This window comes from Electrophorus electricus, chromosome 7 (assembly GCF_013358815.1).
Source record: "Electrophorus electricus isolate fEleEle1 chromosome 7, fEleEle1.pri, whole genome shotgun sequence".
NCBI classification, from domain to species: domain Eukaryota; kingdom Metazoa; phylum Chordata; class Actinopteri; order Gymnotiformes; family Gymnotidae; genus Electrophorus; species Electrophorus electricus.
The window spans coordinates 22,946,080-22,967,264 of record NC_049541.1 but is presented as its reverse complement, the minus strand read 5'-3'; the positions used below and the strand labels follow the sequence as shown (position 1 = coordinate 22,967,264).

At 41.8% G+C, this 21,185-nt stretch overlaps 1 protein-coding gene across 3 annotated transcripts in view; it reads left to right on the top strand.

Moving 5' to 3' along the window:
* Positions 1-20,510, top strand: part of LOC113580629 (zinc finger protein 516) — a 21,573-nt gene extending 1,063 nt beyond the window's left edge. Inside the window, exons 2-5 of one of the 3 annotated variants that reach the window (XM_035528603.1) lie at positions 9,519-11,347; positions 14,234-14,985; positions 15,714-15,812; positions 18,530-20,510. In XM_035528603.1, coding sequence (XP_035384496.1) covers positions 9,811-11,347; positions 14,234-14,985; positions 15,714-15,800 — 2,376 coding nt within the window. In that variant the 5' untranslated portion in view covers positions 9,519-9,810 and the 3' untranslated portion in view covers positions 15,801-15,812; positions 18,530-20,510. Of the gene's footprint in view, positions 1-9,518; positions 11,348-14,233; positions 15,377-15,687; positions 15,813-18,529 lie in introns of all 3 variants that reach the window. The other 2 variants (XM_027015314.2, XM_027015315.2) reach the window with 2 other exon arrangements.
* The last annotated feature ends 675 nt before the right edge of the window (positions 20,511-21,185 follow it).

Sequence of the window (21,185 nt, the reverse complement as noted above, 5' to 3'; positions counted from 1 at the left end):
TTCTGAACATTAGCACAAGGCTGCCTTTTGTGGCTCTCAAGTGGTTTTTGAACACTGTTAGTATGCGCATTCCACAGCCCTGCTCATATCCAGCTGTGGAGAGGCTTCAGCACTGTTTACTTTGTTTGGTCCCTCAGTGCAGTCACATTACATCTAGTTCCACAGCATGTGATTTCTAAGCATTCCATGAAAAAGATCGAAAATCTCATAATTTCTCATGAAATGGTATATATGTTTTACTGAGTAATACAGTTACATTATGTATGAATAAGCTGTCTTTCCCAGTACCCATCTTCTCTCTTAAGTTATAGCGGTCTTATAGAGGTCTCCATAAGACACTCACAGGAAATGAAATTTGAATGTCTTCTATCTCTTACATTAGCACTCATCTTTCTCAAATTCAAACTCTATTAGTCTTTACAGTTTAAACCACTGATAGATTTTAACTTGTAGCACTTTGTGGTTATTTATCAAACAGTGTTTGGTCATGCAAACTAGGTAAAATAAGTCAACAATGCAAATTGCTGAAAGGAACAATGCAACAATTCAAGTGAATCCCTAGCCAGACTGGACTCGTACAAAACCATTTTTGAATGTGTTAAAAACAGGCAGATATAGTTTTGATCATCTATACAGCTATTCTTTGGGACTTAGACCGTGGAAAGGTCAATGTTCAGTGTCTTGGCTCACATGTTGTCAGTTACAGCTCAGGTTTACTTGTTGCTAATGACATATGGCAGTAAGACAGTAATTACTGCGGAGAGTCTGGGAGTGTCTGTGCTGTTGTGTTTGGGGAGGGCAGACTGGAGGAGAGACACTGTCTTGCTCACATGTCACAAACATACAGACACAACATACTATTTTTTCTCCCTCTCTCTTTCCTGTGCTGAGCTGTTCAACCTACACACTGTATTGAGTTTGAGCGTTGAGTTTAACAGTTGTTTGGGTTTGATGACGTTATCTGCTGATGATAGTCTATTATGTGTAAATTACTGCAAGTAACTGTGGGATGTGCTGACGGTCTAAGCAACCTAACTTGTGGTTTGTTGCTGATTTTTATATGGCGGCTGTGGCATGTACACATATTTGTGCTGTAGGTGTGTATGCAGGACCCTCCTTTGCTGTGGAGGCAGTAGGGGGCTTGTGGGAGTTGTCTGAACTGCCAGTCATCTTCTGGTCATACTTATTTTCTATCAGTTTGAGTCAGTGTCGAACAATTTATCATTTTATTTTTATTCAAATATTCAAATTTTGGTCTTTGCAATAGAAGATCTATGCTTCTGTGATTACACACAAGGTTGCAATATGCAAATGATCACACTAAAATTACCCTAACACCTTAACACTAATTACACTGTGTGTGTGTGTGTGTGTGTGTGTGCATGTGTATGTGTGCTGTGAACGTCTTGACCAATTTCAAGTTCTGTTTTAGCAAATCTCATTCTCACTCTTGCAGAGAGTTCCACACCTGTGCAGCCAGCACACAGCACTTCCCAAAAATGACCCCCTACTCAGCTCAACAAGGCTGTGCAACAGAAGGGGGCAGTGTTTGTTTTGGGGGAGGAGGGTGCATGTGCATAGCTAAGAGCAGGTGTTGTTTGTTTAGGAGCAAAATTCAAATTTAATCACAAGAAAGGACCCTGTATGCTCAGTGCCAGCTTGTCTTGTTTGAAATATTAAGGTGAATCTGAGCATGTATCACTGTAACTTAACAAAGTGAGGTTTCATTAGATATAATGGCTTAATGTTCAAGCTTTGTTGTCTAAGCAACACCAGCAAATCATGCAAAAACACACTATCGTTTTAGGCCTTTGGTTTAAAATGTCCTGTTTAAAGAAAGCCTTCTACCTACAGGTTGTAGGAAGTAGGAAGGCTTCAGCTGGCAGGAACGTTCTTTGTATATGGATAATTTGTGTATGTATGGTTATTGTTTGTGTGCGTGTGCGTGTGTGTGTGTGTGTGTGTGTGTGTGTGTGTGAAGTCAGTCAAGTCAAATTTATATAGTGCTTTTTACACACAAATTGGCAGATTTTACAAATATATGGGTCCAAAATGAGCGAGCCAGAGGTGACAGTGGCAAGGAAAAACTCCCTGGGTAGATTAAGGACGAAATCTTGGGAAGATCAAGACTCGAGTGAATCCATCTTCCTTGGGCAGCCCACCTAATAAACAGTCTATTCTTTATTACATTATGTTTAGTCCAAGTAGCCACTTCAGTATAGATGTGGGACAGTTGGTTACTCTGGTGGGTGTAGGGTGAGTGAGCTGTATCTGCATCCATTAGAGTAGATGAGGTGGCTGGATAGATATGGTGTCATTTCCACATTAATAACCAAATAAAACAGAAAGATGCCATTAGATCTGTAAAGACGAACAGCACATGAACTGTCCATATTCAGTCGATGTGCCGGTGCTCTTTATGCTGCTCTAGTAGGTGTATCTGTAGCAGCGTAAGTAAAAAGGAAGGGCCAAAGTGTGATCACGGTTTTGAGAGCTCTCTGAGACCTTGCATTCCACGCCCATCATTGCCTCAAATCCGAGTGAATGCAAGATGTGACTGGAGGACAGCGTCCTTATCTCAGATTACCATAAAACTCTACGACTGCACCCCAGGCTCTGCACCTTTATATACAGGATGTTACCCAAAAGCTTGAGTAAATAAGTACATCTTTAGTTTGCATTTAAAAATTGAGAGTGTGTCTGAGTCCCAAATTAAAGCTGGAAGGTTGTTCCTTAACTGAGGGGCTATATATGACAAAGCTCTTCCTGCTACAATCTTACTGAGAAAAACCCTGCATTTTGAGAATGCAGTAGGTGAAGTATGTTACAGTAGGTAATGGGTTCACTCAAAAACTGAGGCCATTTAGCGCTTTATATGTCAATGGTATTTTAAAGTCAATTGGAAATTTAACTAGGAGCCAGTGCAGAGCTGAAAGAACAAGACTAATGTGGTCAAACTTTCTGCTGCATTTTGCTTCAAGTTGGAGTTTATTTACTGACTTTTCAGAGCATCCAATTAGAAGACTATTACAATAATCCATTGTTGATGAAATTAAAGCATGGATCAATTTCTCTGCATTTGATAAGGAAAATATGTCTCAGTTTAGCAGTATTATATAAAAAGGCACTTAATAACATTACATATGTGAGTGTTAAATGAGAGATCAGAATGTAATAATAATGCCTAAGTTTTTTACAGCAGTTTTGGGTGTTACTGAAAAGCCATCTAGATTTAGTAGCTTTGGGTCCAAGGAGCTGCACCCTAGTTAGTTACCATCCAGTTTTCTATTTCCTCTATGCAGTCTTCATTGTTAAGTGTATGGGCATCATCATAATTAGGAGACATATAGAACGGAGTATCGTCCATATATCAATGGAGGCTAATTCTGCTGACCAATAATTGTTCCCTAATGGTAGCATATATATTGAGAATAATAAGGGGCCCTGTCTTGACCCTTGCGGGACACCGTATTGTACTTTTAGAAGCTCCAAGCATTCATTATGCCCAAGGACAGAGTGATAGCTGTCATGATTGGCCACCTTAGTTTAGTTTAATAATGTAATCCCATGCTTTACATATTGGTTCTATGACCCTGGACTGTTCAAACAACTACGACTCTGAATTTGCCCATAATAAATCTTGCTCTTTTCTGCACATGCGTCTGCCTCTAAATCGTTCATCGTTACAATAGCGATTTGTCAAATAAGACCTAAACCACGAGAGTGCTTGTCCTGTAATGCCAATGTGTGTTTCCAGCCTATCCTTTAAGATATTGTAGTGTATCATATGAAACACGGAACTAAGATCTAAATGTATAAGAATAGATGTATCTTTAGTCAGAATATTAAAAGATCATTAACTACATTTGCTAGCACAGTTTCAATGCTGTAATATGGTCAAAATCCAGACTAAAAAATTTATTGGATATAATTTGTCTGCAAATAGGCACATCATTGCTACGAGACTGCTTTTTCTAATATTTTGCCAATAAAGGGTGGGTTCAAAATTGGCCTGTAATTGGAAATGGGGATTAAGGCTAGGTTTTTTAATTAGTGGTTTAATAACTACTAATAAGTTTTAATGATTGGGAATATAACCCAAGCCAAGAGAAGAGTTATACTAAGCATAGGTTTTATACTAATGGGCAGTAGTTCTTTGAGTAAATAAATTGGGACTGGATCAAATATGCGTGAGGAGGATTTAGAAGGCTTTATCAAAGAAGTTAAGACAAAAATTGTTGAAAAAGATTCTACTTGTTTATCTGAGCTAACAAGGAAGCTGCCAAAATCCATTTGTGGATTAACAAACTCTGAGGAAGCATAATACTTTAATAATAATTTTTTACCTAATATTTTAGAAAATACTGTGCGTGTGTGATTTGCTTGTTTTTTTTTTTGGCATCTGCCCATTCAACTGGAGCTGTTGGATTATTTCTGAGTGATCACTGCTGACTGCAACTGCTCAGTTTCTCTGAACTCCTTCAGTGAATGCACGGACTGCACGTCTGAGTCGTTTGCTGGTGCATGTATAGCAGCAGGGCTGATTAACTGCTGAGGCTCAGGCTGGGGTGGTGGCAGATCCAGGGGAAGTGGAGGTGGGTCATATACTGTTTGATGTCAGAAATAGCTCAGAGAAACAGACTGAAAGTGTCTGCAAGCTATAGCTATTCATCAGCTATAAGGGGGAATCAGATTGTTAGCTGCCACTTACTTTCCAAGCTTGGCTGATGCAGTGCTGTACTGTGGGTCTCCTCAGTGGTATGCTAAAGAAAATTCATTATAATAGAATTTCCTTCGGCAAGTCATTCGTCTTGCTTATTAGACTAACATTTATGAAGTATGAAGAATTGGCATTGCATAATTTCACAAAGTGATGTATAATAACCCCAGAACTCCAGGTGCTGATGATGTGTGCAAGTAAAAATACACTGATCTCTTCAGTCAGTTTGATTACACAACTAATTAAATAGTTAAAATTAAAAAAGGGTTATCTACAGAACACTACTTATGTAAGGGAGAAAAGACAAAATAAATAAATATAAATATACATAATGAATTAAAGCTCAGATCACGATCTGAATGTTCTCTCAGAATGTTCTCTCAGTTACACTATTATTTTTTCTGTGGTCCATAGCCTGCACGCAGAGGGAGTGTGTATGTGTGTTTGTGTGTAAGGTGTTACTATTGGAGGAGTGAAAGCACCTGGTCTTGCTTCATTCCATCTCTGCTTGGTGCCTCAGAGAGAGTGAGACAGAGACAAACTCAGAAACGCTAAACTCCATACTCCCACATTGCACCCAGATGTTGTGGGAGATGGTGGACCACAGGAGCTAAGGCCAAACTTGTATTGTAAAAATACTTTGTTTTCAGAGTACCTGTTTTTTTATTCTGTGGAAAAAAACATTTGGACTCACTTATGTAAAGTGATTTTCATGGACCATATTACATGTTTTACATGTGTATCTTGGATCAAAAAATAAAAATAAAAAAAATTAAAAAATAAATGTAAGGCACTAGTGTCATAACCAAAGAAAAAGCAGGCTTTGTGTCTTTTAGTTGGTTCACATTAGCTAGGCATAATGGGCATTTCACTCAGAATAAATACCTTTGCTTACTGAAACAGCATATTGAGCTGCAACTGAATTGAATTCCACAGTTGATGCTGTTGGATCAGGGTTTGGTCATCCATCAGACCCACACCCCCCTTGCCTTTCTCATTCTCACTCTGTTCATCCTGCACTGTGGGCTAGTACATGGGTTCAGAAGCAAAGTGGATTGCTGGTGCTATTAAGTGTCTTTCTCAAGCAGTGATATTGCAGCAGTTGTGTCAGTAGTGCTTTGAGTTCTGTGTCCTCCTCAGCACTCTGCTGGGGGACTGATGAGCTTACACTGAGCTTACACTGTCTGACAGAGTAGAGCTTTGTGTGTGGTTACACATAGGGAGAAAGCAAACTTGCATCACCCCAATGCCAGCATCTAGCTGCGTCTATATGGAGAAGATTCAACATGAGGAATGAACCTAAAACAGGTAAACTTGGCAATGAATTAGGATGCAAACTTGATATAGTAATGACTAGACTGTAGTGGTTCCAAGAGTGGTGGGTTAGACAGATAACCAATTAGAGTGTTAGTGTCATGGTTAGTCCCTCCCAGTTTCTGTGTCCCATGGTTTCCCTGTCCCTTGTTTTTCCTTGTTTGTATTTGTTCCATTCCTTAGTTTGGTTTTCCACACCTCTCATTACTTTCACCTGTTTCTTGTTTTTAGTCTTGTTAAGTTCATATATGTAAACCCTGTCTTGTGCCATGTGTCTTGGCTGTTCAATGTTTGGATGGATGGATGGATGGATGGATGGATGGATGTTTGTTTGTATGTTTTGATGGTTTCGCAAGCCCATATCTGTATGCCTGTAAGTTTGTACTTGGTGCCTCCTAGTCTGTATGTTTATCGTAGCCCTCCTATTTCTTAGCCTCTGTTATAGCTTGCTTCCCCTGTTTGCCTTCATGTGTTTTTGGTTTGTCATGTATTCTTGGAATCTCTATGTTGGTTCTATGACCCTTGACTACCCTAAAGACTCTGACTTTGGTTTTGCCCTTAATAAATCTTGCACTTCTCTGCACGTGCGTCCGCCTCCTTACTGCTCACCGTTACAGTTAGAGCAGGTGCCTCTTGTAAAGTGATCCCTCATTGTATTTTGTGGAACATGGAATATCTGGGGGTTTGGAGTAGAGTGGTTGCATTTTTGAGGGTTTTGTCTTTTGATGTATATTTTGAAGGAATATCTAATGTTTCTCCTCATGTTTACATTTGTCTGTAACTGCATTACTTTGTCTATAAGTTACATTATTCAAGGCTGCAGGGGGTGGGTGGATTTGTGTTCACACAGTGAGTTGTGAGGAAGCACAGCATGGCTTATTGATCAGTTTGAGAAGATTTTGGCCTGCAGGGATTTCAGTGAGTTTGTTTCTCCTCTCCTGGATTAGTCCTTACTTGCATAGAAATGCGTTGTGTGTGTGTGTGTGTGTGTGAGCCACAGATTCAGTGTTTTTAAGCAGATTTCTATGAATCCTATGCATTATATACATTGTGTTAACTTCGTTATAGCCTCATTATTTTAAAAATCTCCCTGAAAAAATGCAAACTTTCTAATGAACATAAGGTCTGTATGTGTTGGTTCATTTTAGCAGATAGAAGAGTGCATCTTTAAATAGCTTACTAAGTGGACTGTATGTCTAATGTGTGTGACTGATATTTCTTTATATGCTGAGTTGCCAGTTTATTAGGTATACCTACTATGTACCTATATTTTCTTTTATGATCAGGTCTATATAGACAGCAAATGAATTGACTCATGGTAACTCATCTTTTTCTCTGTACACTTGTGCAGATGCTATATTCTGTTCTATTGCTGTACCTGCATTTTACGATCCTGTAGCCTCTAAGTTGTGTGAATTGTTACTGCCCTGTTTGTTAGTTGGATGATTTTAATATGTATTTCTACTGTAAATGCAGTTATAATATTCTTAATGCAAGCATTTATAAATATGGTATGAACTGATGTACATGTGTGGGTCTAATTTTTTTAAATATATATTATCTCTATCTAGACACTTGCCTATTTTTTTTTAAACAGTAATTTATGAATAAGGGAACTGTACAACTGTATAGAGAACAAGACATTACCATCAGTCAGTTCAACCCTGAGGTCAACACATTGCTGGCAATGCAAAAAATGCATTGTACTGCTATAAAGAATTTAAATGTAATATATATATAACATTATACACAGAGAATGAGATATTAATATAGTTACAAAAACAAAGAATAACCATAACTATATGGGACTGACCTAAAAAGGAGCCTACAGGTACAGGCACAGTAGATGAACTGATGCTGCCATATCTATCCAGCCACATCATATACTCCAATGGATGCAGATACAGCTCACCCACCCTACAACCACTGGAGTAGCTGAGATTCCCACTGAAGTGGCTAATTTGACTAAGCATAATATAATATAGCGTGGCCTGTTTATTAGCTGGGCTGCCCAAAGAGGACGGATTCCCTCTTGGTCTTCCAAAGATTTCTTTCTGTAAGGGTTGGCACCAGGTCGAGGCCCCCTCCAGCCACCAGGGGGAGGCCTCGAGTCAGGCACGCTACCAATCAGGCTTGATGCCCAACAGCTGGGCTAGATCTATAAAAGCCCAGTGAGCCAGTCACTCAGTGCCGGGTCTTTGCTAAAGTGTTGAGCCAAGCTCCTAGCTGGTAATTCTGGGCATTGAGGTCTGTGAGCCCTTGTGCTACGCTTCTCTACTACTCTTTGAGGATGCCTGTGTTTTTACACGTCCTTTTCCCTCTCAAGTCTGTCTCTCTCCTGAGGCTTCCCTTAGTAGCTAAAATTCCTCCCTATTTTCTGGTTTTGTTTTGGAAGTCTTAGAGTTTGGTTTTCCCCAGTGCATCAAGGCTGCTGTTCTTCCTGTGGCATCCTTTGTTTTCCCCCTTTTACACACTCAGTGTGGTGTTTATTTTTTCCACCTGTTTTTCGACCTCTATTACTTTGAAGTGAGATATATACGTGCAGCTTGCGTAATGGCTGCCGCAGTCTAGCGGAAGCTTGTTTGCCTCACAACAAAGCGGCCGGGGTTCAATTCTTCACCTTTGTTGTGTGGGTTTTTTTTTTTTTTATTTATTTTTTTATTTTCTTGTTTTACCTGTTCTAAGATCTAACTGTTTTGCACACAGGCCTCCCATCATTAAAGTGTGACAGCTCACCCTATAGAGTGTTGGTGTTCTCATCTATCTGACCAGCGTTTGAGCCCTGTTACACTTTCTTAATCCACCTAGGGAGCTTTTCCTTTCCACTGTTGCTAGTAGCTTGCTCATTAGGGACCTGGACCCATAGATTTGTAAAATTGCTTTGTGATGACTTGTGTGCTGTAAAAAGTGCTATATAAATAAATTTGACTTGCCTAATAAACTGGCAGCTCAGTGCATTATCTACAGGTAAAGCTGTTCAATGCATTTCAGTTTCTGCCCATCTGCTGTATCAAGTTCTTTCTTAGAGTCTTGTGATAAGTTAGGAATGGTGGAACGGATCAGATTTGACATCTGCTGCCTTTCTCAGCTCTAGTTAAAGACAGGAAGTGCAAAAACAGTCACTAAAACACGTCACTTCCTGCTGTGTGCTGGGCACCCTGGGCTAGTCACAGCATGGATGACTGGCGTATGTTTCTTCCTGACTTTGTGCTTGGAGAGGTGTAGGAGAGGACACAGTATCACTGGTGTCCAGAGACAGGCAGACACATAAGATTCCAAACTGTTTACTGATTGTTAATGTTTCTAGGGATGGACAGTCTGCTCAGTGCTCAGCTTGCTTTGTTCTGTGTTCTTTATCTATTCACAGGAGTATATTTATACTTGTTGGGTGTGTTGAAGAAGATGAGATGTTTTTCTGTTTGGGGCTGTTGTATCTAATGTGTCTGTCTTTTTTTCTCCTTTTCTTCTTATCTCTCTGCCTCAGGTTTAGCATCAAAGTGGAATTAATTTATTCACTCTGGAAGCTGAAAATGATCTGGTATAATAAATCATGTAGTTTAGGGAAAATGTCTAGTCTCTGTGGATCTCTGGGAATTGTGGCCAGCTAATATACTGCGAGGAAATTGCACATGGAGTCAGACCTGCTGGTGCTACATTATAGCCCATGCACTTCCTGTTGAGAGAGTCTTTCAGAAGGTTGAGTTCAAAGCGCGACTCCAGTGTCGAGTGTGCTTATTGATGAGCAGGAGCAGAATCCAAGTACTGCAGGATCCAGCATGAACCCCAGGTTCAGAGCAGCAGACTCCCCCAGCCTGCTACACGCAGAGCCAGACAGATCAGTAGCATATGACTGCACAGTGTGTGGGCGGAGTTTTTCCTTCCTCAGCTCTCTGTCGCAGCACATGAGACGGCACACAGGATCCCGGCCTTACAAATGCCCATACTGCCCCCACCGTGCCTCACAGAAGGGCAACCTGAAGGTGCACATTCGCACCCACAAACTGAGCATGCTAATCAGCCCTAGTCTGCAGGAAGAAGAGGTAGGGGACAATGGCAACACGAAGCTTGGTGTGAACGAGGGGCTAGAAGCCACGCCCACCAAGTCCATCTCAACCTATAAAGGAGAAATGAATGGGAAGACATTCGGACGGAGCCTAAAGAGAGAAAAGAGGAGAGTAATGCAGTGGCTCCGCTGCCGGTTATGTGGACACGAGGCTCAGAGGGAGGACCAGCTCCTCAGCCACATCGAGAAGGTGCACATCACCACTGATCCAGAACAGTGTGGCTCTCTTGCTGAGGCAGAGGGTGAGGATGAGGGTGAGAGCATCTTCACCTGTGAGCTGTGTAGTAAGAGCTTCAGCCAGGCCTCTCTCCTCCAAGTCCACCGCAGGAAGCACTGCACTCCTTGCCACAGCTGCAGTGTGTGTGGCCGGAGCTTCAGCCAGGTCTGGTTTCTTAAGAGTCACATGAGGACTCACAGCAAGAGCAGGGCATTGGCTCATGGCCGACCCACAACCCAGTACCAGCTGCTCACCAATGGTGTGTCTCAGGACCCAGAGACCACCACAGACCCTGGCTCCACCTGCCTCTATGAGCTCTGTACAGAGTGCGGCCACATCTTTCACAGCAGAGAGAGCCTGAAGGTCCATATCCAAGTGCACAATCTCAGCAGAGCCGGACAGAAGCAGTGTGATCAGACTCCATCAGAGAACGATCATCAGTCCCCAGCAGCTAAAAGAAGCTTCATGGAGTACCTGTTCCTCCAGCCTGTAGTGAACACTGAAAAAGGAGATAATGAGAGTAGCAGGCTGGGTTACAGGGTCACAGAGCTGAATCCTGTATGCAGTGTACAGGCCTGGCAGCTGGCCACTAGGGGCCACTTAATAAAGTCTGTGAGTGGCAGTGAGGCTTCAACTTCTGCAGATATGCTGGATCAAGGGGCACCATGGCTACTCATTCCAAAAGGGCCAGAGAGACGTCAGGGCCGGCGCAATAGCATGGGCGGGTCTGGCAATAGCACTGCAGAGTCTCCTAAGCTCCTGAGTGATACTGAGTACCTGCCATGTTCTAGAGTTGCCCGGCGCTCCTCTAATATCAAGCCCAGCGAATGTTTTGAGTGTGGAAAGGTGTTCCGCAACCGTAGACGCCTGTCTGTTCACATCCGAACTCACCGCAGGGATAGCAGGAGCTCTGGGGGGGAAGCAGACTCGGGGTCACCCAGTCCATCCAGCACTTCAACGTGCAGCACACAGCGACTGGGAGAGAGAGCTGCCAATAGCAGAGCAGCTAAGAGCACGCAGCAGTTGGCAACCGGTGAGTGGGACATCATTTAAAATACATTTTTTAAAAAGCTTTTTTTTTTTTTTTTTTTTTTTTTCTGCATTTCCTACAGAACATCCAAATGCTGTGCTACCTTCTGAATTAATAATATTTAGGAGGCTACCATCTTTGTCAGATGACATCGTAAACAGGGTAGGGAATTATGGCGGTGGGGGGCAGATAACATTTGTAAGATGCATCACAGTGGTTTGGTCTACTGACTACCATCACCTGAACTCCCACACACTTTAACCCTCAGTACAAGTGTCTGTGGAGCAAAGAAGTGGCTATTTTGCAAAAGTAACTTAAAATTAAGAATATGTGAGACATTTGTTTTTTTCTACCACTCAGTAGATTATAAAACACATTTATAATTGTATTTTTTATCATTGTTTGCAAAAAATAATTGCATTTTTTTCACTACATTACCTTGAGGTTGAATTTTGTGCATCAATTGCTATATTTGTATAGCGCAGCCTTATCTCCTAAGGCAGAAGAGCTGTAATTAAAATCATCACAAAGTGATTAATTTTCTACTAATTTTCAAGTGTTTTGTTACAAATGCCAGACGTGTATTTATAACTTAGAATACTTTGATGTCAAAACAGACATCAAAACAGCCCCCCTCTGGAAATGAAATGGCTGCCCTTGACAGTGGAGACTGTCTGCATTGTCTCAACACTAACCATGACACATTAGAATAAGACCTTTTTCCTTTACTTCTTTTGTGGAAATGTTGTATTCCCACTATGCCCATATGTTGTAAGATACCTAAAATCCTGTCTTTAAGGTACTGAATGTACTGATGTTTTCATATAAAGGAGGAAATAGGCAGAGGCTGTAACAGTGGAGATCCACATGTGAGATGTTGGTCAATGATCTTCGTTCCCCCTGGGGTGGGGTTATCTGATGGTGTCCGACTTATGGATATTAAGAGCGGAGAGATGAATATGTATTTCAGTGGCTCAATGAACATTAGGGGTGTTTTCTCCCCAACAGCCCATGATTTTGGCAGCACTTGACCAGCAAGTCAACCTGCTTGTGAAATACTTGATAGATGTCTGTTTTTTCCAGGTGTCTCCAATATATCTCACACATACGCACAGTCACACAAGAGACCGCTAGTGGTGCTTCAGTGGTGGGTGGCTCCCTCTGTCAGTTTTTTATAAAATACACCAAAGCCTGTAACATTCTCACAATTTAGATCAAATTCCCTGACTTTGACCAATTACATGGTCTGTGTGTTCATTAGAGCTGGTTGTAGTGTATTTGGTATTATGAGGCTTTGTAACAGTGAGTCATAAGTGGTTTAACATGTGTGAGTATCTGGATTTCCCACTGCTGGCTCACACAGAATCTCTACACACAGACACACTCCATTGCTATTTCACTCTATTGCTATTTCAGCACTTCCTGTCTCAGGAAACCAGCCCTCAGTGTGAATGAGTGTTTTTTTTTTCTTCTTTTTATTTCCTTAAAGCAAACTCTCTTGTTGCCATTTTAAAGCAGAGAGAGAATGCTGTAGACAGTCAGTACTTAACAGCTTTTGACATGAAAGCAGAAGGTGTAAGGAAGACCATTTGGATAAAATGCCAATTTGCCTTTTTATCCTAATATGGCTTATTAGTAGCAGGCATTTTACTTGATTGATGATGATGATGATGATGAAGACGATGATGATACCAGTGGTGGCACAGATGTTTCATGAGGCGTCCTTTCATTAGGTAGATGGTCTAAGATCTCCTTGTGACCTCACTCTGACCTTGCCCATTTCTGAGCCTGACAGCGTGGGTCAGTGGAGTTATTTATAGCTGCATAGTTCTAACAAGGAGAACACAAGAAGCAAGGCAAGATTGCATTACCATTCTGGCAAAGTGATGGGGAGATCAGATGAGAAGAGGGCATGGGGTGGGGGAATGGGGGGGGCTCAAGTGAGCTGGAGGACAGATGCCACCTGTAGCCTGTTTACCTATTCTGTTATCGAGTGTTTTTTGTCTCTTTTGGTTGACTATGTGTACTGGATCTATCCATGCCAGCTCAATGACCCAGGACCACACTAGTGACTGTGATTCTGGATTTGCCCTTAATAAATCTCACACAGGCCAAACAAAGACTGCTTAACGGCCTCGACACTCTGTCAAGCCAAACACAAAAAAACTCTTTGGTATGTTCTGCCCTACTGGGTCTTTCCTTATGGAGATTGGGAAGTGAAAGCTTATTTGTTGAGGCAGTAGTGAGCATCCGACCTTATGTGCAGGCTGGTAGAGAAGCAGACACTGCTTCCTCTGCTCCCACTCAGACATGGTCATATGGCCTGGTCCAGGGGCCATATCATCAACCTTTCAGGCCATATGCATGTACTGATTAAAATGTAAATGTTAAAAATGTAAAATGGATGTTTTGTTGGTGCACTCTATACAAATACTCACCAGTTGCCTGTAAGAGAATTAGGAGATGCCAAGTGTGTGGCACCATTTTGTGGCCACTGCTCAGTACGAGTTCCCATTAGAGCAGAGATATATTGGATAAATTATGTCGTAGCATAGCTTGCTCAACTTCTCTAAGATCAGTGTGATAACAATACCTGTAAGAATGTGTAAGAATTGTTTCACTATTAGCTTTAAGAATCTCTAAAAATGGATTCTAGAAATTTGGTGTGGCACACAATTTCAGTGCAATTGGTATATTAATACTAAGAGCAGTTCTCTTCCACTGTCCCCTCTAGTTGCTGAATGTAACTGGCTGCTGCTACTAGTAAATAAGTAAACAATTTAAAAAGAACATTTCTATTCATTTATTGGGTGTTCCTCATTTGCTAGGTGTCTTTTCTGGAAATGTTTTGGTTTTGCAGTGCTGATCTCTGCCTCTTCTCCTTCACAGAAGAGAAGCTGTGCACATGCAGCCAGTGCGATTACATCACTACCACATCTTCTGACTTCCTGTTGCATGTGCACTGCATGCATCCCTGCTCTGTGGCAGTCCTGGGCAATGGTTGCCCCTCTCTCAGCCCCCACACAATAGGAGACACAACCGCCAGTTTTTCCAGGATGAAGAATGACCTACTTCACAGACCTGCATCATGTCCAGAGATCCTTGCAGCCCCCACTGCACAGCCGGCTTGCACCGCACACCCCCAAGCTCCAATACAGTCGGCTCACACTCCAGCTGACATGGAGACAGCAGAGGCCAGGCGGGCAGCCCAGAGCGGAGCTGAGATTCAAGAACAGGCTCTGGATCTGTGCATGTGCTTGGATGGAGGGAGAGCTTCTCTTACTCCAAGTGCAGTGCAGGGGGTCCTGCCCTGCCACCAGTGTTGCTACTGCAGTTACTCCACCTGCTGGCTGGAGGTGCTGTGGATGCATCAGAGCATTGCCCACAGGATCAGCAGCAGCACTGTCACTCCCTGCTGGGCCCCTAGAAAAATGTCCAGACGTACAAAAGAAGGTTTTTTGGTAGGGCGACGCACAGGGCCCCCGCCTGCTTTGGATGGGAAAGAGTGTCCTCCCCTTGCTATGGTTGCCCGTTCACAACGAACCAGCTCACCTGCTGCTAATCAGAATCCTACAGCTCAACGGAGTCTGCATATGAGCAGTCAGATTGCAGGCCAAGCCAGCCCTGGAGAGCCTAATGGGGTGAGTAGAACACAAGAAAGTGAGGAAAAACACAGGGGTATATCAAGAGCACAGGCTGAGTCTCACTCTGGACTAGGCTCTGTTGGAGTTCAAGTTGGACTGGGTTCTGCAAAGGTTCTGGAGAAAAGTTCCATTGTCCAAGCTTCTGGGTTTAACATAGAGAGCATAAAGCCCTGCAAGGCAGGCTTCCCCAAAAACCCCTGCTACATTCAAAGCACCAATGCTCCACAAGAGGGCACTGTGGATGTCGCACTCCTTTCACAAAAACAAGACCCTAAGATGCCTGATGCTTCCATGGACATCCTTAGTTTCCTGAAGCAATGCAACTCCCATGACCCTGCAGCCTTGTACCATTCCTGGAGCTCTGGCAAGCTGCAGCTCCCTCACAGAGGTGAGAGAGAGAAGGAATGTGTGGGTGTGGATGGGTATATATGTGGTAGTGCAGAATGAAAGGTAGATGTTCTAAACAGTGTATAAACCTAGTATATCATGGGTTACCCAGTCCAGTGGTCTCTTTTCCACCGTGATGTGCTCCACTTTTTCCTCTCTCTCAGTGTGCCAGTGCCCAAACACATACACCCATTCCAGCACTTAAACATCACAGTTATTGTGTTGGAGTGGTGTAATTGTCGGAAGCAATATATTGTGACGACCCGTAGCCACACCTCCACTACATGACAAATAATCCTTCACTGATTCCAGATTTCAACTCTCTCTCTGATGAGCAGGTGGAGATCGAGCCCAACAGAGAGGGTATATACATCAGGAGTTTGGAAAAGATTTCAGGCAATCGAGCCACCTCTGCATACACATGAGATCACACACAGGTAATATTGTGTGTGTGTGTGTGTGTGTGTGTGTGTGAGAGAGAGAGAGTGATGGCGAGCATATGTATGTAATTAAATTACTCCCTCGACTGGGAGCAGTTAGATTTAAACTTCCCATGATGACATAGGAAAGGTAGGCAGTGTGTCCCGGTTAGGCACACCATGTTGCCGTTGCATTGACCAATTTTATCCTGTCCTCTCACTGTCTGAGTGAGTAATGCTAGTAAGATTGGGAGTCCTTTAAGGGAACTGAGCAGTGTGAGGGAACACACACACACACACACACACACACACACCATGTTTAGACCAGCTGGGACTGTTAACCAGTGGGTCTATATTGTTGTATATGCATATGTTATCGTATAAATGTATCTGTTGGAGGAGAATGTGAGTGGAGTCCTGAGGGAATGGAGGTGTGTCATTTTGCCCTTTTTGCATTCACATTACTGCTAAGCCATATGATTCATGTTCCGCCTCTCATTCCTTTCTATGGACACAGGTGGCGATTGTTCAAAGAGAATTATGGGAACAAGTGTGTTGTGAACCAAGTGAAGAGACGGTTGAAAGGTTTTTCTCAATGTTATGCAAATGAGAAATTAGTTTCACTGAACGGCAGCCAATCAGCACTTCATAGTGCATTTCACGTCAAGCCACAAGCTGAAATCAGTGTTGTAACAAGATTGTGGAGAGGATTGCTATTACTAGCTACTTGCCATTGAAAGTAGTTGTCAATGCTGTCAGCAAAACACCAGCCCCTCCTTGTTCCATGTTAACGCATTAGCAAAAAGCCTTTTTTTGTCCACTTTCATAGTTTTTGCAGCATGAACATACTACTAGGTTGTCAATACTAAAAAGTATAGTATTCAACAGCTATGGGAGCAGACACTGAATGGCTTTTTGGTCATGTTTGAATGATGGGGGGGGGGGTTGGTTTTCTGATTTACGACACACACCAAATTACAAATTCACTGTAAAGACAACAGCTGTACTGTGATTTTGACTATATTTATATATAAAATGATCAGAGAGGTCATTTCACAGACAGAAAGTTGGAAGTGACAGAGTATCTTTTTTTTCCTCACATAGTACACTCTGGCTGTAACAAACAACAAGAAGGATGTTCTGTTTTCAGTCAGGGTGTAATAATGAGTGAAAAGACTGTGATAACAGTCAAAATGATGAAATGAAACTGTTTAAATTAAAACAAACAATGCAGATTAGTGATTGGTCCTCTGATCAGTTTAGTGATTGGTCCTTGGATCAGATTAGTGATTGCTCCTCAGATCAGATTCAGATTAGTGTTTGGTCCTTGGCCACACTGTTTACACATGCACAGCTCAATCATGTGTATATCAGCTCACACTATTCATCTATGCAGGTTTGTATACATTTGTTCCTGTTTGTCTGTGCATTGTATGTATGTTATGGTTTTGTTTTCTCCTGTCCAGTGAAGCAACACAGCTATTGTACATAAAAGGTATGAGGTTATAAATGACAGAATTCTGTAGGTCAGTCAGTGTGTGCATGCAGGAAAAGCTTTTCTACTGTTAATGTCCTCTTAATCAGCCCTGCATGTTTAGGAGATCTACTTACCACTCTGACTAGTGGAAGTGTATTCACTGCTGATGAAGTAATACTGTGGGCTTAAGTTATTCCTTAACCTTAATTTAAGGTTACTGGCTGTAAAGTTTTGAACCTTGGGTCTCATATTCTTCTCTTGTAGTCTTTATATTATTTATGTTTTGTTGTTGAATTTATTCTGTAGTATAATATATGGTAATGTATGATACTGCACACTTTGATTTTGCTCTTCAGGAGGAGAGAGCGATGGGATGGGGAGGAGCCATTTGTATTCCCTTATGATCTTCCATTTATCAAAATGATAATTAGGTTCAATTAAATGTCAATCTCATTTGTTTTGCACAGGTGTGTTGATTATTTATTTGTGAAGATTATTATTGTGTGAAGCTATAGTAGGTCACTCCAGTTGGGTACCTGTGTATATGTGTGTGTGTGTGTGTGTGTGTGTCTGTGTGTGAATGTTTCTGTGTGCAAGTAAACACTGATTTCACCTAGATAAAAAAGTAGGTCTACAGTTTCCACGAATAAAGCCTGGTTCTACAGGTTTAAGAGGATTGGTTTTATTTAAATATGAGTTTTAGTAACAAGGCAGTGGTAGCTCAGTGGATAACATGTTGACTTGTAATTGGAAGGTTGCTGGTTCAAGCCCTGCCACTGTTGGGCCCCTGAGCAAGACCCTTAACCCTCAATTGCTCAAGTTGTACTCAGTCATATTTCTAAGTTGCTTTGGATAAAAGTGTCAGCTAAATATAGTAACAGTTGTGCTTATCTGATATGTCCATATTTGGCAATCATGACTATCATATAAGTATCCAGTGGCAACTTCAACCTGTAAGAGAGAACAGAACTGAGTTAACTTACAGGCCTCTGGTGCCATAATAACATTTTATACAGAAAAAGGAAACTGTTGTAAGACACACAACCATTATAAAACTACAGACTGAGACCTTTTATAGAATTACATACAGACCAATTATAAAACCAAAACTCTTTGAGTAAAATCACACTGTCATTATAAAAACACAGTCCCATTATAAAACAAGAAATCTTTTTTAAAACCTCAGACCCATTATAAAAGCCCATTATAATGGCAAATCTCTAATCACATTACTTTGTATTCTGGATGTTTTCTGCAGGTGAAACGCAGCCATGTTTAAAGCATCAGCCAGAAGATCCAAGTGCAGGATGTACACTGTGTGCACTTTGACCTCTCTGTAGCTCATCTGAAAGATCCCCACCCTGAAATGACAACAGCAGCACCCTACACTTCCCCCACCCAGAAAGGTTCTGTATAAAGAGATAAAGTGTTTTGGTCACTGTTTTTAGGGTAGAAAACTGACACTGAATCGGTCTTTACCAGTCAGCATTTCAATTTTGTTCTGGTAGAATTATTTCTCTTTATGTAATAGTGTGCATATTCTTTCGTGTGATTTCTCTCTTTATTTTGTTAGGCTAAAGAACATTCATAATTTTTGTGTTCTGTTGACAGCAGCTTTGGTGTGTATGTGTGTGTGTTGAGACAACAGCTGTGTCTGAAATCACCCCCTATTTGTCATACAGAGCACTGTTTCTTGCCAGCCATTGTGCAGGAGCTAAATTCTTATTTGACAGTTTGGTTCCTTTTTTAGTCTTACCCACAATGCATCATAAATTACAGTAGAGACTGTAGAGGGATGTACCACAGTGCAATACAAGGAAAAATATTTCTTTAAGATGTCAGCAGAGGGCGCTGGTACTCTTTCTCTTGTGCTGAACAACTTCACAGTGCTATCAAAACTGCAGTGACTCCTTGCTAGTGACTAAATTTCTGGTGCAGAATGAAAAGTGTTGGGAAAGCTTGAACTGCTTCATACTGGCTCCCAATTGAATGGTTGGTGCAGATGGAAGGAGTGAAGGAGTCATAGTGAGAGTGATTCTGTATTTGTCTATATGGGTAATGTCAGGTAATGACATGAGTAGAATTGTCTGTTGTCCAGGCTGTATGGGATGGAGTAGGAGGGGGATGGTGTGGTGATAGTAACAGCAGTGTAACCGTGTGTGCATTTATTCATTTTCCTCTACTGTGCATTAGCCATGCTCCGCGTTTGATAATGTTTTTAAGTTGACCTTGTGAGGCAAATGGCTTTTTCACTTTAAATAGCAAATATATCATTGCCCAGCCCCACTGCTTATACACCACTCCATCCTAAAAGAGTTCTGTCACATTGTTTTTATATATAGAGAAAATAACCCCATTTGTCTTCTGAGCTTTTCTTCCCTCTTATGCATTTATTATGGTAAGCCTTCATAGGCTCACATGAACTGTTTAAAACACTTGAATGGGTCAGTGTGGCCCACCACCATGTGGAGATTCCTTAATAAGGAAAAAATGATTAACATTGTTCTTTAGCAAATGAAGATATGTAAAAGGACTGAGAGTGAGACTGTGGACCTCCTTCTGCGGAACTCTCTATGTGGAACAGTTTCCAAACCCACACATCCAACTCCAAAGGATTTGTTCACCTTCGGTGCACTTAGATGGGGCTGCTGCCTCAGGGTTCTTTCCTCTGGCTGGATTTTCCTCAGGTTATTTTAGTCACCCAAAAAAGGAATCAAGAAATATTTGCTTGTGATGTTTTTCTTTCCTTCTGTGTAAAGTGAACCTCAGGTATATGCTTGTAGGTATGTGTGTTTTTAGGTGTGCTGTTCTCTGCATGTTTCTGATTCATTGTTTCTTCAGATGTAGGCTTATACATTAGTTAATATTATGCAGTTTCAAATCCAGGATTTTTCCACAAAGGTAAAAAAAATCCATGTGCCAGGGCAAATGTTTTCTTTTCTGTTACCGTGAATGACAGAAAAATTTGTAACAAATTAATTTGGCTTTTATATATTAAAAAGGATTAATGTATTCTAAATATTCATCTGTATATCCTTATAATGCCAGTTGTTTTTGTATTTATCAGTTGTTCAAAATTCAGGTGTTTTCAGGTGTTTCGATTTGCTGATGTTCTTGCGTGTTCTTAGTGAGCTGAAATATTCTGAAGACCTGTCTCTCCTGAGACACCCCTCTTTCTCTGTCACTTTGTATTGTACATGACTTTAAATTCAATTTCCACATTAAAGACGAAAAACGCATATGCAGTCTTGTGCAGTCTTGTGTCTGAATCTTGCGCAGTAAATCTCTTACTGATAACTAATAATACAGTACAGCTGTCATTTAATGAACTGTGTGGGGCTACACTCTCATAAACATTTCGGAAGGGTTGTGTTGAGCTCAGGTTGTAATTGGGTAAAGATGTGTGGAAGTGTGTGTGTTGTGAGCTGTCTGGCAGGTGCTGAGATGATCACAGGCCTGTGAGGAAGTGGCAGTATCTGCACATGAGAGCAGTGCTCCTGGCATGAGACTGGAGTGAAGTGAGCTTTGATTGACAGCTCTCTGCTGGCAACATGACACTTGACAGGAGTGTCAGGGAGGCCTGCAGGCGGAGCGAGCATGACACACTCCAGCTCTCTGTCACTCACACCTTGTGCGAATTGGCAAGACTGATGTCTCTCTGCTGCCGCTGTCAGCTTGGGGGCATTCCCGCAACCTCTTGTGCTCACATGCTTAATCCGTAGCGAGCCGGAGCAGGAGCCCGGGTGCACTCGATAACCGAGCTGCTTATTCCTCCTGCTCACACGTAATTACATTGTGTGAGCTTGAGGCATTACCTGCTGTGGGGCTTAAAGAGTTCTGTTCATCCAGCGCTGACCCACGTCAGCATGAGAGAAACTGCCAGACTTCTGCTGCATCTGCCTGCGGCTTTATTG